At 42.8% G+C, this 18,757-nt stretch overlaps 1 protein-coding gene across 1 annotated transcript in view; it reads right to left on the bottom strand.

The window, feature by feature from the left end:
- rnmt (RNA (guanine-7-) methyltransferase) overlaps window positions 1-18,757 on the bottom strand; it is a 55,279-nt gene that overhangs the window by 1,346 nt on the left and 35,176 nt on the right. The window contains exons 6-9 of the mRNA XM_070896545.1: window positions 16,781-16,945; window positions 11,352-11,469; window positions 6,465-6,566; window positions 1,223-1,256 (exon numbers count right to left, since the gene is read on the bottom strand). Of these exons, the coding sequence (XP_070752646.1) occupies window positions 1,223-1,256; window positions 6,465-6,566; window positions 11,352-11,469; window positions 16,781-16,945 (419 nt within the window). The remainder of the gene's footprint in view (window positions 1-1,222; window positions 1,257-6,464; window positions 6,567-11,351; window positions 11,470-16,780; window positions 16,946-18,757) is intronic.

Raw genomic sequence — 18,757 nt, 5'->3', positions numbered from 1 at the left:
GGGAGAGGAGGCCTCAGGACCAGGAGCTCTGGTGGGCGCAGCAGTAAAAGTGCGTGCGCATCTATTCTCTAGAATTGAGTCGAACGCCCGCGGGAAGAACGAACCGGGATTTCAGGGCCAATATTGTTACTCACACCTTGACCTGACAAGATACAATAACCAGGAAATGGGGGGGGGGGGGGGGGAAAAGGGGGGAGGAGGAGATAGAGTGCGAGATCAAGTTGTAAGGAGAGCTTGATATACATATACAGTCATCGCGGTCATAATTTTACTCAACTAATTGCTTGTTGATCTTCGCAAATGACCATTGAAGCACAGCCAATCAAGGCTTTTAAGACAGAGCTAGGTAAAAATCGTGACGATGCAAGGAACAGGCCAGAAAATACCACTGGAGCGAGCTGCCGACAGTTTACAGTGGAGCTATCCAATTAGTCAAAGATGCATTTCTGCCTAACTTCTTTCTCCACACATCAACTCAGGGTTACGTTGGGGTGTGGAGAAAAAGGAAAAGGTGGAGAGACAGAGAATGACTGCATCTTGTAAACAAAGTCATACGACTACTGAAAAGCCCTGAAAGCACTGCACAGAATATACTGAAGTGCAAAAAATGTGTTCCTTGTGCAAAAGCTTTATGTTCTTGCAGGTGCATTGCACCCATGCCATCTGTTGGCAGCAGTAGCATACTACAAGTGTTTTACTGCATTTTTATTCACACTAGCTGATAAAAAGCATAGGACGACGACAGTATCAATGTTCCCTTTAACTTTTTTTTCTCGTGCATGGTCCCTTTAAATTGCTGTGTGGCCAATTCAAACTTTACACATGCGCGATTTTTACAATGCGGAAGCCGGTGAGCGGCCTGCGCGAGACCTCAGACCGCGAGCATGCACGCGGCTCCAAGGGAACATTGGACAGCACAAGCCCATTATAGTGGTTTCTTAAATTTAAGGATTAACAAAACGTTCAGTCTATAACTCATCCAGTTTGGTTAAACATAAACCCAGTAAGTGATGACAAAAATCAAGAATTTCTTTTACTACAATATATAAAAATGAAGGCTTTAATATACAGATGGTTAACAAGTGTTACAAGATCAGCCTCTACCATCGAGTATTTGTGGAGGAGCAGTATCAATACTAGTCAGGGCTCATTTAACGCCATACGTTGAAGAAACAGTCATTTACAATTTGATAAAAGTGGTGTTTTAAATAGTTATACTTACTTGTAGCTTCCCACTCTGATTTGCTTAACGTTCCCTGTAAAACAAATATCACAAGATGAGCAGACAATTTTGGTCGTGACTTATAAGGGTCAAATGTAAAATTCATTAGTGCATATTCCAGGAATTGAATACAATCCCTCAACAATTCAAAAAGTCATTAGTCCATTTTTGCTTCCCACGAGTTTGATTTGAAGATTTATTTCTTTGCAGGTAAAATTCAACAACTTTTTAAATATAAAAGGGCTATTCATTCTAAATTAGTGCAATACTTTCACAGGACTGGAGAATTTTAGCTATGAGGAAAGATTGGATAGGCAGGGATTGTTTTCTTTGGATCAGAGGAGACTGAGGGGAGATTTAATTGAGGTTGATAAAATCATGCCAGCCTAGATAGAGTGGATAGGCTGTTTTCCTTAGCAATTGGTAGAAGGATTAGAGGAGAACTTTTTTCCACCCTCATCACATTTAAAAAGTACTTGAACATGCACTTGAAGTGCCATAACCTACAGGGCTATGGACCAAGAACTGAAAAGTGGGATTAGGCTGGAAAGCTCTTTTTCAGCTGGCACAGGCACGATAGGCCAAATGGTCTCCTTCTGTGCCATAAATTTCTATGATTCTATGACTTATGAACTGCATATGGTAACTAAATTTCAAGATTTTGCTGGTCATCTGCTTTGGAGTCACATTATGTTGGAGGGGAGAAGTTAAACTGTAACTATTCCAGCATTTAAAAACAAACATTCTGCGTGTGGATGTACCTCGAGGTCTGAATAGCACAAGCACCTTGTTCCAAACTATCAGTGTACCAAACACACACAATTGTAGCAATTTATATAAATGGTTAGGTTGCCATTCATACAATGAATCTGAAATCTTAGCAAATATGTGTCTCATTTAATAAAGTTACAGACTCAATGGATCATTCATCAAATACATACGACGTCAATATTTATATAGCACCTCTAAGATAGTCAAACATCCCAAGGTGCTTCATAAGAGTGTTGTAAGACAAAAAATTCGATACTGAGCCACATAATGAGAAATTAGGGCAGGTGACCAAGAGCTTGGTCAAAGAGGTATGTTCTAAGGAGTGTCTTGATAGAGGAAAGAGAGGTAGGGAGACAGAGGCTTGGCAGGGAGTTCCAGAGCTTGGGGCCTAGGCAACAGAAGACATGGCCATCAATGGTGGAGCGATTATAATCAGGGATGCTCAAGAGAGCAGAATTAGAGCGGTGCAGAAATCTCAGAGGTAGGGGGAGGGGGGGAGTGGAGGTAATCACAGAGATAGTGAAACACGAGGGCAGAATATTAGGAAAAGGGGAGGTGCAACGAGACCTGGGTGTCATGGTACATCAGTCATTGAAAGTTGGCATACAAGTACAGCAGGCAGTGAAGGTGACAAGTGGCATGTTGGCCTTCATAGAGAGAGGATTTGAGTATAGGAGCAGGGAGGTCTTACTGCAGTTGTACAGGGCCCTGGTGAGGCCTCTCCTGGAATATTGTGTTCAGTTTTGGTCTCCTAATCTGAGGAAGGACATTCTTGCTATTGAGGGAGTGCAGCGAAGGTTCACCAGACTGATTCCAGGGATGGCAGGACTGACATGAGGAGAGACTGAATCGACTAGACCTGTATTCACTGGAGTTTAGAAGGATGAGGGGGATCTCATAGAAACATATAAAATACTGATGGGACTGGACAGGTTAGATGCAGGAAGAATGTTCCCGATGTTGGGGAAGTCCAGAACCAGGGCTCACAGTCTAAGGATAAGGGGTAAGCCATTTAGGACAGAGATGAGGAGAAACTTCTTCACTCAGAATTGTGAACCTGTGGAATTCTCTACCACAGAAAGTTGTTGAGGCCAGTTCGTTAAGATACATTCAAAAAGGGAGTTAGATGTAGCCCTTACGGCTAATGGGATCAACAAGGGGTATGGAGAGAAAGCAGGAATGGAGTACTGAAGTTGCATGATCAGCCATGATCATATTGAATTGTGGTGCAGGCTCAAAGGGCCGAATGGCCTACTCTTGCATCTACTTTTCTATGTTTCTATAGGGAGGAGCGAGGCCATGGAGGGATTTGAAAACAAGGATGAGAATTTTGAAAATTGAGGCATTGCTTAACCGGGACCCAATGTACAGAGGTGATGGGGACACGGGAAGCTGAGTTTTGGATGACCTCACATGAGGGAACGTGGGAGGCTAGCCAGGAGTGCGTTGGCAAGGTAACAAAGGCATGATGTTTTCAGCAGTGGACGAGCCGAGGCAGGGGCGGAGACGGGCGATGTTACGGAGGTGGAAATAGGCGACCTTCGTTATGCCGCGGATATGTGGCCGGAAGCTCACTTCAGGGTCAAATATGACAGTTTGCGAACAATCTGGTTCAGCCTCAGGCAGATATTATTTTACTTTAGTGTCTTGCCACACTAGGCTCTTGGGGCTAGACTTTCAGTTTATATCCGCCCCTTTAATGCCCATATAAAATCGCCGAGATTCAGTTTATCGCCCATATTTGATAAATGGAAACTACCGTCCTATTATCACCGGCAAAACTTTCTGAACTGCCCGCCCATTTTTTTTTTTTTAAATATAATCTGACGTCATCACTAGTATAACACCCAGAATACTGTTTATAATGAACCTAATGCCCAAATATCACCGATCGCTACTTTTGGCATTTCACCCATATATCGCCCAAAAAGACACTCAAGAAAAACTGCACTCACCGGACCTTAACCCAGCGGTATGGATGCCCGCATTTTGTAAATTGGAGGAAGTTTAATAAAAGGCTGCTTCAAGTTGATGGGAGCATTAAAGTAATTAGTGAGTGATTTTAAGGGCGTTTTAGAATTTTTCCAATCATCTAATCACATTGTGGTCAATTTCAAGTTTACATTGTTTTTTTGAGGACAATTAAAAAATTTTGAAGCCAGATTAGGGCATTTATACTGATAGGGCCTGTAATTTCTCAGCCAGTATTGATGACTACTCACATGTTATATAATAGAGATGAGAGAAGGTTCATTGCAGATCATTGTGCGCCCAAAGAGTTGGCAGTCTGCGGAGGAGATGACGTTACACCCAACGCATTTACAGGGATAAGCGATCATACCTGGACTTGTCCGATAACACTTGCGTTAGAAAGCTGCGCTTCCAAAAGGAGATTAGAGATATGCCAGCTAATTAAGGGAGATCTGCAGCCTACCAGCACCATCAGGACCACACTGCCCGTTGAGGTTAAGGTTACTACAGCACTTTCCTTCTATGAATTAGGCTCCTTTCAGGCCTCAGCTGGCGACATTTTCCTGCATCTCTCAGCACTCCACACATTGCTGCATTAGACAGGTGACTGAAGCCCTTAACACATGCAGGATGGACTTTATAAACTTCCCCATGACCAGGGAGGCACAGAGTGAGAGGGCTTTGGGGCTCTCGAGAATAGCAAACTTCCAAGATGCAGGGAGCAATAGACTGTATGCACATCGCCCTGCGAGCATCTTTACAGGATGCAGAGGTTTACCGTAACCAAAAGGGATTTCACTCCCTGAATGGGTCTCCCCCTCCCTCCCCACAACCTGCGGTCACGCCTCCCTCTACCATTCCCACTTCTCTCCCTCCCCCCCCCCCCCCCCCCCCCACCTCTTATGCTCCCCCTTCTACCCCCACTCACACCAAGTCGTCTTGCAGCAGGGCACCTCGAGCGCTGCTGCAGTTGGGTTGGGGGGGGGGGGGAGGAGATTTAATTCTTGGGCCCCAGGAGAAGAACATAAGAAATAGGAACAGGAGTAGGCCATACGGGCCCTCGAGCCTGCTCCACCATTCAGTAAGATCATGGCTGATCTGATCATGGACTCAGCTCCACTTCCCTGCCCACTCCCGATAACCGCTTATCCCCTTATCGTTTAACAAACTGTCTAAAATGTATTCAATGTCCCAGCTTCCACAGCTCTCCGAGGCAGCGAATTCCACAGACTTACAACCTTCAGAAGAAATTTCTCCTCATCTGTTTTAAATGGGCAGCCCCTTATTCCAAGATCGTGCCCTCTAGTTCTAGTCTCCCCCATCAGTGGAAACATCCTCTATGCATCCACCTGGTCATGCCCCCTCATAATGTAATACGTTGCGATAAGATCACACCTCATGCTTCTGAATTTCAATGAGTATAGGCCCAACCTACTCAACCTTTCCTCATAAGTAAACCCCCTCATCTCCAGAATCAACCTAGTGAAACTTCTCTGAAATGTCTCCAAAGCAAGTATATCCTTTCGTAAATATGGAAACCAAAGAAACGTCTTCCGAGTCAGAAGAAACTGCTTCCTCCTGACTTGCATCTGTCAACATTGGTGGTACGGCACCTTGGGGTGCAGTGCCGTATCCCGAAACCATCGCCTGCTGCATGGCATCGACGCAGTCGGCCGTTCGCTGCATTGCCTCAACCATCTGCCCTATGTCCTCCGAGATTCGCGTAGACCTTTCAATAATCAACCCAATTGCTCGACACAGCCTTCTTCTCCACTACAAACACATCCACTCTCTCACTCAGTCTTCGGCGCATGCGCAGATGACACCTAACCTCTCGAATCACGGGAAAAGTTATTTGCCTGATTTTTTAAAACAACGCGCATGCACAGAACGACTATTGCTATGGAGGTCAGCCTTGCAAGACTGAATATATCGCTATCGCCCATTTCACATTGCTAAGGCTATCGCCCAAATTAAAAAAGGTAAAACTGGCGTTTTTTTTTTTTTAAATGGGCAATATTCCGGCGATCCTGAAAAATAAAACCACTAACGCCGGATATAAAATGGGCGATAGCGATCATAATGGAAAGTCTAGCCCCTTTGGTATCTTCAAAAAGGTAACTCTGCCATGTTACGAATGCACCAGACAATTAAGTTTGGTATTTGACAGAAGTATTTGATCCAACACCTTTTCCAATTCTCAAGTGCGCCAGTACTTCTCCAGATGAGCTTTCTCATGGGACTGGCCAGTTAATTTGCTAGCGGCCTTTCCTGTTAATATATCTTATTCACATTACAGATTGACAGTCACGTTTAGGCTCGCTCAGTCAGTCTCCACTATTTGGACTTTTGATTGGCACGAAGCAAAAATTGGTCTCTGGAAAAATTCAAGTGGTTTTGCTGCACAAAAGGAAAGACTGGGTCGATTAACTAGAACTCATTAAAGTACCAACATGTTCATTTAATTGCTCAAGATAAAAATGAGCAAGTTAAAACTTACAAGCGGCGTTCTTGCTTGCGGATTCTTCAGGTAATTTTCTGCATGCTCATAATCTTCTTTATTAGACCCAAGGCTGCCACTATTCTCTGGAATGGGATATTGCTGCAAAATACACACAAAAATAATATTACAAGGTCACTTAAATAAAATAGTTAACATTTATTATAATTTAAACACATGATCCAGCTTGATCACTACTTCCTCTTTTATTAAAAAATAAACCAGTTACAAATGGAGTTCAGAAAACAAACTCATTAGTGAAGCCAGTGACTTAACTGCTTAGCACTGCTGGGAAAACTTCTATCAGGACACATAGAATCACAGAATTGAACAGCACAGAATGAGACCATTCGGCCCATCGAATCTGCACCAGCTCTTTCGAAGAGCAATCCCATTAGTCCCATTCCCCCTGCTCTTTCCCCATATTACTGCAATTTTATTTTTCCTTCCAGTATTTATCCAACTCCCTTTTGAAGGCTACCATTGAATCTGTATCCACCACCCTATCAGGCAATGCATTCCAAAACCTAACCACTCGTTGCGTAAAAAGTTTTTCCTCATGTTGCCTCTGATTCTCATACAAGTAAGCTGTGTGTTGTGTTTGTGTAAGATCCCACCAACTGCTAATTTCCATCAACAGCAGAAGGTTTAAGAGTGCTCTCACTTCTTAGTCAACATTACAAATGAGCAACTGGATGCATCATTCAAGGGTCCAAACCAACCGACATAAACTACTGCAGCATTAAACATTACATGTACCATACTTGGGAGGGGTGTAATGGTAGAGGACCAAGACAATGGATAGCATGGTGGGAGAAAATAAAAAGGGGAATACTAGAAATCATCTACAGAGAACACAAGAATAGTCCATCAAAAATTACACTATTTTACACGTAGCAACTCTGCATTCTCTGGACTTTGCGACATCTACAGCCACACATTTATAGAGGCTCCAGGCAGAAGTCACACATTTCCCCGTGAGAGGAGAGAGAAGGCACATCACCCTAGAGCCCTCACACTCCGAGAAGCCAGTTACAGAGTCATTGGCAGAGATCTGGAAACAGGTTGTCCAGTTGGACTCGACCAGGGATGGGATGTAGCAAAAGGGAGACCCCATAGAAGAAAAAAACCTCAAAATTATCAGATGCGGTCTCACCCTCAAAAATTAGTAAAATAGACTTGCATATAGTGTCTTTAACGACCACCGGACTTCCTAAAGCGCTTTACAGCCAAAGTAGTACTTTTTGCAGTGTAGTCACGGTTATGATGTAGGAAACGCAGCAGCCAATTTGCGCCCAGCAAGCTCGCACAAACAGCAGTGTGATGATAACCAGATAATCTGTTTTTAGTGATGCTGTTGAGGGATAAATATTGGTCAGGGCACTGGAGAACTCCCCCTGCTATTCTTCGAAATAGTGCCATGGGATCTTATACGTCCACCTGAGAGAGCAGACGGGGCCTCGGTTTAACGTCTCATTCGAAAGATGGCATCTCCAACAGTGCAGCACTCCCTCAGCACTGCACTGGAGTGTCAGCCTAGATTTTTGTGCTCAAGTCTCGAACCCACAACTTTCTGACCCAAAGGGGAGATTTAATAAAAGGTGTTCAAAATCATGATGGGTTTTGATAGAGTAAATAAGGAGAAACGGTTTCCACTGGCAGGAGGGTCAGTAACCAGAAGACACAATTAAATAATTGGCAGCAATGCTGTGGGGGGTGAGGGGAAAGAGATGGGGAAAATTGTTACAATCTGGAATGTGCTGCCTGAAAGGAAGCAGATTCAGTACAGGTTGAACCTCCTTTATCCGGAACCACCCCTCGTCCCGAACCATTCCCAGTCGCTCCGACATGAACAAATTGAAGTCCTTCCTCGCTGCCGACTCCCGCAATCGCTGGCCCGTGATCTATGCCCCCCACCGGCTCTCTTTCTCCTCTCGCGCCCCCTCCCCCACTCTCTTTCCTCCCCCCCCCTCTTTCCTCTCCTCCCCCTCCCTCTTTCCTCTCTTCCCAGCCCCCCGTCCCCAACCACAAGCCAGCCCAGATAGCCCCTTGCTCAGAACCTGTACCAACCAATTTATCATGACCACCCCTCATCCAGAAAAATCCATTATCCACAACAGGCCAAGTCGTGGGGGTTCCGGATAAGGAAGGTTCAACCTGTAGTAACTTTCAAAAGGGAATTGGATAAATACTTGAAATGGAAAAATTTGCAAGGGCTATGGGGGGGGGGGGGGGAAAGAGCCGGAGGGCGGGACTAATTGGGTAGCTTTTTCAAAGAGCCGGCATATGCACGATGGGCTGACCGGCCTCCTTCAGTGCTGTATGATTCTATGATAATGTAAGGTAACACACCAGTGTAGTTCTGAGAGAAATATGCTGTACTTCAGATGAGAAGTTAAATTGAGGCCCTGTCTGGTTTGTCGGATGGAGATGAACGATCACTTGGGACGGCTTGAAGAACAAGAGGTTCATGGTGTGCTGGCTGGCATTCCTCTGAGCAACACTATCAAAAGCAGATTAACCGGTTACTCACTTGATTGCTGTTTGCAGAATAATGCTGTGCACACATATGTCGCATTCGTAACACTCACTGCACCTCAAAGTCATTGGCTGTGAAGCTGTTCCTCAAAGATATGATGGGTACTATAGAAATGACACGTACATCTTTCACGTTGTAACTTATCTTTTTTTTGGATTTGAGATGTGTTAAAATGCAAATTTAATCAAATGAACGGATCCACGGATCCAGTCACCTCCGCCACCCGCACCGATCAGTTTGAATATGCATACACCTGTTTCCAATAAGGGGCCATGTGTTTGAACACAGGTGCTGCAGAAATGGCGACAGAACAACAAACCCACGAATGGGGTTTCTGCCAAAGTTATGGCGTAGAGGCGAGATAATTATTCCCCTAAGTAAGGTTTGAACACTCACTCCTTCAGAGCAGGGATCAAATGATTTCATTAAGTGCAGCGAAGGTTCACCAGACTGATTCCTGGGCTGGCAGGACTGACATATGAAGAAAGAGTGGAATGGCCTGCTTCTGCACCTACTTTCTATGTTTCTATGTTTAATTGGCTTAAGCAGTTTTATGAATGTATTTGTACTATTCGGGAAAGAACGAACATTTATATGGCGCCTTTCACAACATCCCAAAGCGCTTTACAGCCAATGAAGTACTTTTGAAGTGTCGTCGCTGTTGTAATGTGGGAAACGCAGCAGCCAATTTGTGCACAGCAAGCTCCCACAGACAGCAAAATGATAATAACCAGATAATCTGTTTTTAAAGTGATGCTGATTGAAACATAGAAACATAGAAAATAGGTGCAGGAGTAGGCCATTCGGCCCTTCTAGCCTGCACCGCCATTCAATGAGTTCATGGCTGAACATGCAACTTCAGTACCCCATTCCTGCTATAGGGATAAATATTGAGGGATAAATATTGGCCAGGGCACTGGGGAGAACTCCCCTGCTGTTCTTCGAAAGCGTGTCATGGGACCTTGTACGTTCACCTGAGAGAGACAACCTTCTGACCCAAGGTGCTACCAACTGAGCCACGGCTAACCCAATTTATAACAGCACAATGGGCCGAGTGGCATCATACCATAATTCATGAAGTGAATGTTTACAAATGGAACTCCAGCTCTATGTCCATAGAAAAGTCAAAGCTCAAACAGGAGATTGTTGAGCTTTGCAGGAGATACACAAACTGTTTTGAATGAAAATCTAAAGGATCTACAAAAAGGCAGGTTTAACTGCCATGGTTTCAACGAGAGAAATCCTGTCAACTTAATTAACTAAATAAATTCAACAAAAACAAAAATTTATATAGCGCCTTTCACATATTAATGTCCCATAGCACTTCACCGGAACATTATCCAAAATCTGACACCGAACCGCATAAGGAGATATTAGGTCAGGTGACCAAAAGCTTGATCAAAGAGGTAGGTTTTAAGGAGCGACTGAGACGGAGAGAATTTCAGAGCTTAGGGCCTTGGCAGCTGAAAGTGGTGGAGCGATGAAAATCGGGATTGTGCAAGTTACTTCTTTATACAACAACGTGAACAAACTAAAGTACCTGTCGACTTTGGCAACTAAACGGCCAAAAGAAGTGCAATTATCGATACTAAAATATAACGCGCGTGGCTCAATCTTCAGATTTAACACAAGAGTCTGAATTTCATAAAGTTCTGGTTTCTGCTAAATTGCAACTGTTTTGTCACGCAAAGTTTTCTGTATTAACTCCTCACGTCCCCCAAAACAGGGAGTGAAAACGGAGCCTTTCATTCGCCACAGATGCTGGAAAAGTTCTTCAATTTCAACTCCTGATATTAACCACTCGCACACACTTGTGCTGAATCATTGCACCACAAACTTATTTCATTTTATTTAAATATATACACACATTTATAATAACCATTAATAATAGAAAGTCAGCATGACAAAGGCAATAATGCTCATCCAGGGAGATGTGGCCAATTCACGTGTGCACTAGGAGCATAAAACAGCAGGAGGCCATTCAGCCCCTCGAGCCTGATCGGCCATTCAGTTAGATCATGGGCCAATCTGTATCTTAACTCCATCTACCTGCCTCGGTTCTGTAACCTTTAATATCCTTGCCGAACAAAAATGTATCCATTTCAGTCTTGAAATTGCTTATACAAAACGAAGTACAAAGGAATACAACTCTTTCACATCAAAAGGAACAATGCTGCTAATTAAAGATCAAGGGAATAATTTGCTGCAACTATCTTTGAAGCAAATGAAATAGGCAATTTAAACTTCTGCCACTTAGACTTATCTGGACATCGTCACTACAATAGGCCCAGTACTGTACTGGCTAATCACTGTAGCCATCATCTTCGCCAGCTACTGTTTCGCATTACCTCTAAGGACTTCATCTTCTTCAACAGCATTTTATGTTCTGAATTCTGAACTTTGACTTTGAAAAATTCTGCAAAAGTCTTTTTTAAGACTAGCTTCATCTTGTACTTTTTAGCCATCCTAAAAAAGGACAAAGAGTAGTTAGGTAGCTTCTATAACATTACATTGATTGCCACACTAGGAGAGATATTAAAAAGTTGACCAACTGGCTGAGATAGCGGGCAACAATGCATGGCGAGGCCCTTTATTCCTATAATGAGCTCAACTGTTAGTTTTGTTTCCTCACTAACAACTTATATTTATATATAGTGCCTTTAATGAAATACCTGTAAAACATCCCAATGCACTTCCCAAGAGTGTTATCAAAAAAATGCTAAATCTAACACCAAGCCATACAAGGAGATGTTAGGGCAGATGACCAAAAGCTTGGTCGAAGAAGTAGGTTTTAAGGAGTGTCTTAAAGGAGGAAAGAGAAGTGGGAAACAGGAGAGATTTAGGGAGGGAATGCCAAAGTTTAGGACATAGGCAGCTGAAGGCACGACCACCAATGGTGAAGCATTTAAAATCGGGATTATTCAAAAGGCCAGAATAGGCAGAGCGTAGAGGTCTCAGGGGATTATAGGGCTACAGGAGTTTACAGAGATAGGGAGGAGCAAGGCCATGGAGGGATTTGAAAACAAGGATGAGAAGTTTAAATTTTTTTTTTTTTTTTTTTAATTGTTTTAATTTAACACATTGAAATGTTCACTTTGGTATGTTTGTTGCTAGAATGGATGACTATGAACCAATAAAATTATCTTTAGCAAGCCTTTAATCCAGACTGAAATGAATTGGAACATTATAATCCCCTTTAGGGTTAGGGTTAGGGTTAGGGTTAGGGAAACAGGAGAGATTTAGGGAGGGAATGCCAAAGTTTAGGACATAGGCAGCTGAAGGCACGACCACCAATGGTGAAGCATTTAAAATCGGGATTATTCAAAAGGCCAGAATAGGCAGAGCGCAGAGGTCTCAGGGGATTATAGGGCTACAGGAGTTTACAGAGATAGGGAGGAGCAAGGCCATGGAGGGATTTGAAAACAAGGATGAGAAGTTTAAATATTTTTTTTTTTTTTTTTTTAATTGTTTTAATTTAACACATTGAAATGTTCACTTTGGTATGTTTGTTGCTAGAATGGATGACTATGAACCAATAAAATATTCAAAAAATTACTTCAATGCAGCAGCTCTGCTAAATTTAAAAATCTCAAGTCACTCACATAAAAGGAAAAAATATGCACTATATTAGGAGACTGAATTACCAAATCACTAATTATTCTTTACATTATGTCAAAGTCTTTAGCCAAGGGTAAAACAGTTAGAGGATAAAACAAGTGTAAGATGCAAGACAAATAAAAGGTGCTTTTTCTCAAAAATTGAGACTGGCAAACCAAATAATGGGACAAATTACAAAAGAAAGGAAAGCAAGAGAAAAAAAATCTCTTTTCAAAAGAGAGACAACGCTCACATGTATCTCTTCGGCTCAATTAAAGATTGCTTCGAACATTACAAGATCCCTGAAGCCCTTGAAATCTCCCCGATTTCTTCACTCGGAGGATTTGAATCTTTGGAAATCTCTACCCCAAAAGCTGCGGATGCCGAGTCAGAGTATATTCAAGGCTGAGATCGATAGATTTTTGGACTCTAGGGAAATCCCAAGGATATAGGGATAGTGCGGGAAGGTGGAGTGGAAGTCGAAGATCAGCCATAATCTTATTGAATGGCGGAGCAGGCTTCAGGGGCTGCATGTCCTCCTCCTGCTCCTTTTTCTTATGTTCTTATGATTCAGCCGACCTTGAAGGAAGCCACCAAAAAGCTCTGACACACCACCCCCTCCCCAAAAGTGCATGGCACTCATCTTGGCCTTTCCTCTCCCAACAACCTCACTAGGTCACTATTCTAGGGAGTACTGCGTAACAATATACTGAAAATAAAAGTTGTCTGGATGCAGCTACTAATAACATAACAATGAAGTAACATACAATTAGTGTTCTGCTACTTTTGAGATTTAGCTATCTTTAGCACTGCAATGGCAGTATTTGTTTTAGCATAGAGTGTACAAATTAAATTTCCCTGGACCTCACGGTCTAAGGATTAAAGCTTACTGTTGGTGACTGCCACTTTCAAATTAAACCTTTTACTGAAATGGCGCATTAAAAAAATTCTATTTAAAACACTGAAGGTGAAATTTTAGCTAGCTAAAAAAGGTCATAGTCTACAAATTAAGGAAATACAATTGTCTAAAGTTTGTATTCAATTTTTGTAGATGTTACTTTTAGGGCATTTTGGTGCCTTCTACCTCCATACACCAATTGGCCCGGATTTTGCGGTGGGTAATAACAGCAAACGAACAGCGTTCACTCCTATTATCCCTTTGAAACTGACCGCAGCTTCAGGATGTAGCTCACACTCATCCAAATGCGGAAATTCTGAAGTTGCGGTCATTCATAAGAACATAAGAATTAGGAACAAGAGTAGGCCATCTAGCCCCTCAAGCCTGCTCCGCCATTCAATAAGATCATGGCTGATCTGGCCGTGGACTCAGGTCCACTTACCCGCCCTCTCCCCGTAACCCTTAATTCCCTTATTGGTTAAAAATCTATCTATCTGTGACTTGAATACATTCAATGAGCTAGCCTCAACTGCTTCCTTGGGCAGAGAATTCCACAGATTCACAACCCTCTGGGAGAAGAAATTCCTTCTCAACTCAGTTTTAAATTGGCTCCCCCGTATTTTGAGGCTGTGCCCCCTAGTTCTAGTCTCCCCTACCAGTGGAAACAACCTCTCTGCCTCTATCTTGTCTATCCCTTTCATGATTTTAAATGTTTCTATAAGATTACCCCTCATCCTTCTGAACTCCAACGAGTAAAGACCCAGTCTACTCAATCTATCATCATAAAGGTAACCCCCTCATCTCCGGAATCAACCTAGTGAATCGTCTCTGTACCCCCTCCAAAGCCAGTATATCCTTCCTTAAGTAAGGTGACCAAAACTGCACGCAGTACTCCAGGTGCGGCCTCACCAATACCTTTATACAGTTGCAGCAGGACCTCCCTGCTTTTGTACTCCATCCCTCTCGCAATGAAGGCAAACATTCCATTCGCCTTCCTGATTACCTGCTGCACCTGCAAACTAACTTTTTGGGATTCATGCACAAGGACCCCCAGATCCCTCTGCACCTCAGCATGTTGTAATTTCTCCCCATTCAAGTAATATTCCCTTTTACTGTTTTTTCTCCCCCAAGGTGGATGACCTTACACTTTCCGACATTGTATTCCATCTGCCAAACCTTAGCCCATTCGCTTAACCTATCCAAATCTCTTTGCAGCCTCTGTGTCCTCTACACAACCCGCTTTCCCACTAATCTTTGTGTCATCTGCAAATTTTGTTACACTACACTCTGTCCCCTCTTCCAGGTCATCTATGTATATTGTAAACAGTTGTGGTCCCAGCACTGATCCCTGTGGCACACCACTAACCAGCGATTTCCAACCCGAAAAGGGCCCATTTATCCCGACTCTCTGCTTTCTGTTCGCCAGCCAATTCTCTATCCGTGTTAATACATTTCCTCTGACTCTGCGTACCTTTATCTTCTGCAGTAACCTTTTGTGTGGCACCTTATCGAATGCCTTTTGGAAATCTAAATACACCACATCCATCGGTACACCTCTATCCACCATGCTCGTTATATCCTCAAAGAATTCCAGTAAGTTAGTTAAACATGATTTCCCTTTCATGAATCCATGCTGCGTCTGCTTGATTGCACTATTCCTATCTCGATGTCCCGCTATTTCTTCCTTAATGATAGTTTCAAACATTTTCCCCACTACAGATGTTAAACTAACCAGCCTTTAGTTACCTGCCTTTTGTCTGCCCCCTTTTTTTAAACAGAGGCGTTACATTAGCTGCTTTCCAATCCGCTGGTACCTCCCCAGAGTCCAGAGAATTTTGGTAGATTATAACGAATGCATCTGCTATAACTTCCGCCATCTCTTAATACCCTGGGATGCATTTCATCAGGACCAGGGGACTTGTCTACCTTGAGTCCCATTTGCCTGTCCAGCACTACCCCGCTAGTGATAGTAATTGTCTCAAGGTCCTCCCTTCCCACATTCCTGTGACCAGCAATTTTTGGCATGGTTTTTGAGTCTTCCACTGTGAAGACCGAAGCAAAATAATTGTTTATGGTCTCAACCATTTCCACATTTCCCATTATTAAATCCCCCTTCTCATCTTCTAAGGGACCAACATTTACTTTAGTCACTCTTTTCCGTTTTATATATCTACAAAAGCTTTTATTATCTGTTTTTATGTTTTGCGCAAGTTTATCTTTGTAATCTATCTTCCTTTCTTTATTGCTTTTTTAGTCATTCTTTGCTGTTGTTTAAAATTTTCCCAATCCTCTAGTTTCCCACTAACCTTGGCCACCTTATACACATTGGTCTTTGATTTGATACTCTCCTTTATTTCCTTGGTTATCCACAGCTGGTTATCCCTTCTTTTACCGCCCTTCTTTTTCACTGGAATATATTTTTATTGCGCACTATGAAAGAGCTCCTTAAAAGTCCTCCACTGTTCCTCAATTGTGCCACCGTTTAGTCTGTGTTTCCAGTCTACTTTAGCCAACTCTGCCCTCATCCCACTGTAGTCCCCTTTGTTTAAGCATAGTACGCTCGTTTGAGACACTACTTCCTCACCCTCAATCTGTATTACAAATTCAACCATACTGTGATCACTCATTCCGAGAGGATCTTTTTCTAGGAGATCGTTCATTTTTCCTGTCTCATTACACAGGACCAGATCTAAGATAGCTTGCTCCCTTGTAGGTTCTGTTACATACTGTTCTAAGAAACAATCCCGTATGCATTCATTCCTCCGACACTACTAAAAGTGAAAAAGATACTAAGAAATATATATTATATATATAATTTCTTCATTTTTATTTCAGGCACCCCCCCCCCCCCCCCCCCCCCCCACCCTCCCCCTCCTATGAGAGCCCCAAACTTTATTTTGCTCTCTAACCTTTTTTAAAAGTTAGAATAAAAAGGAGCTTATTCACTTTCTGCTGCCCGGTCTGTGAGAAATCTGCAGTGTAACTGGCTGTTAGACAGCTTGTCGACTTCACACAAGCTCACATTGGGGATTCCCCATTAACTTACACCGATTTCATCTGAACATCGGAAAAGCCGAATTTCGACAGATCGTGAGATCCTTGTGGGATGCTTACCTCGGGGCCCGCGGCGAACCCTTTACTTTGCTGCTGACCGCAATTTACGGGCCAACGTATGTAAATTTACAAAGCAGTAAGTGCAGTGAGCCAACTCTGGCAGGCTGGGTTTACTCATTGTGAATTAGGCCCACTTTATTAACATCACAATCCAATCAAATAACTTACTCTTCAAACAGGGGGAAATAAACAAGGAATTCGGGGATATTAACGACTCCTTCCAAGTTAAAGTCATACTGGCAGCCAAAGAGTGGGTATTCACCCTTCTTTTGAAATGTTACACTGTACAACTCGTTTCCAAAGAAGTTGGTATCTGACGCTTCCAGGCGTTTTCTGAGGAGGGAGGAAAAAACATAAATAATGCTAATGCACGAGTAGAAATTGTCATTTAAAAAACAGCATGTTAGAATAATGGTTATAAAAAGCTCAGATCTTCTTAAACTAGATAAAGTACCTGTCCACACAATTTGCATTGTAAAAGGAGAGAAGGACAGATGCAATAACGCTTTGACCGATACGTTAAATTCACTGAATTAAGGATTGGAAAGTAGCTAACATAACTCCAAAGGATCAAGAGCCATAGTTGAAAACTAGAAACATCTGTGGGGGGGGGGGGGTAGGGAAGGGAAGAGAAGGGACTACATTTTGAGAGATCAAGTGGGCACACCACTTGGAAGTATTTGTGAAAGGAGAGTCAAAATGGGTTCAGGTAAGGGTGCTCATGTCTAACCTGTTAAAGGATTTTTTTTTTCAAGGTATCACCAACATGATGAAGAACAAGGTTCCATGTTAGCAAATTGATGCGCAAGGTAAGGAGTCCAGGATTAAGAGACAAAATGTAGTGCTGGACAGAAAACGGACTAAAAAGGACAGGAAAATGGGGTAGCAAAAATTTAAACTTTTCAGGTGGCAAATGTTACAAGTATACTCCATTGAGGTCAGTCTCAGGACCCCAGCTACCTTTAAAAATACTCCAACTTGGATGGAGTATCATATGCAAGATCTTCAAAATTGGTAGATATAAAAATAGGAAATGGGGCTTATAATGATTGAGCAAGATTAAGATTTTGCAAATAACTTTGGAAAATGCTATTAAACGTGTAAAATTGATGTTCCTTTCATTCATTCCCAGGGTGTGGACATCGCTGGCATTTGTTGCCCATCCCTAGTTGACTGAGTAAATGGTGGTGGGTCTTGAATTACTACAATGTCTGTGCGGTGAAGGTACTCCCACAGTGCTGTTAGATAGGGAGTTTCAGGTTTTTGACCCACCGATGACAGTCCAAGTCAAGGTGGTGTGTGACTTAGAGGGAAATTTGAAGGGGATGGTATTCCCATGCACTTGCTGCCCTTGTCCTTCTCTGTGATGGAGGTCATGGGTTTGAGAGGTGCTGCTAAGGAAGCCTTGGCTAGTTGCTGTAGTTCATCCTTAGATAATACACACTGCAGCTACAGTGAAGTGAGTGACTATTTAGGCGAGTGCATGAGGTACCAGTCAAGCCGACTGCTTTGTCCTGGATGTTGCTGAGATTCTGGAGTGCTATTGCAGCTGCAAGTGAGAGCGTATTCCATCACACTCCTGTAAGTGGTGGAGAAGTTTTGGGGAGTCAGGTGGTGAACCATTCGCCACAGAATACTCAGTCTCCAATATGGGAACAAGGAACCAAGTTCAGTACGTAGAATCAGGAAAATTATCCGAGGGTTAGAATTGGGAAATCTATTAACACATCGGAATAGTGCTTGGATGCAGTACAAGAGACAAACAAGATACTGAATTGTATTAGCAGAGGAAATAAGTACAAGTCAAAAGACCCCACCCTGGAGTCTTCAGATCACCTAATCTGAGAAAGGATAGCAAGACAGGAGGACGGTAGAGTTGAGCAACAAAAGACAATTCTGGTTATACAATTTCAATGTGGAAAGGGTGAGGTAGTTGAACTTGTTTTGTCATGTATCCAAACATGTTTACTGCTTGTACTATTACATATGATGTGTCACCAGAGGGCACTACTATGGGAAACTTGTACCCAGCTGTATGGTCATTAAGGTGTGCCACCAGAGGGCACTGCATTGGGAGACTTGTAGGTTACCTGTACAGGTGTGCTAGGCCTCGTATAAAAGGCAGGCCACCATGTGTGATCCTTA

This window comes from Pristiophorus japonicus, chromosome 1 (genome assembly GCF_044704955.1).
Source record: "Pristiophorus japonicus isolate sPriJap1 chromosome 1, sPriJap1.hap1, whole genome shotgun sequence".
Classification (NCBI taxonomy): domain Eukaryota; kingdom Metazoa; phylum Chordata; class Chondrichthyes; family Pristiophoridae; genus Pristiophorus; species Pristiophorus japonicus.
Note: the sequence above shows the minus strand (reverse complement) of the source record. Positions and strands in the feature narration are given on the sequence as shown.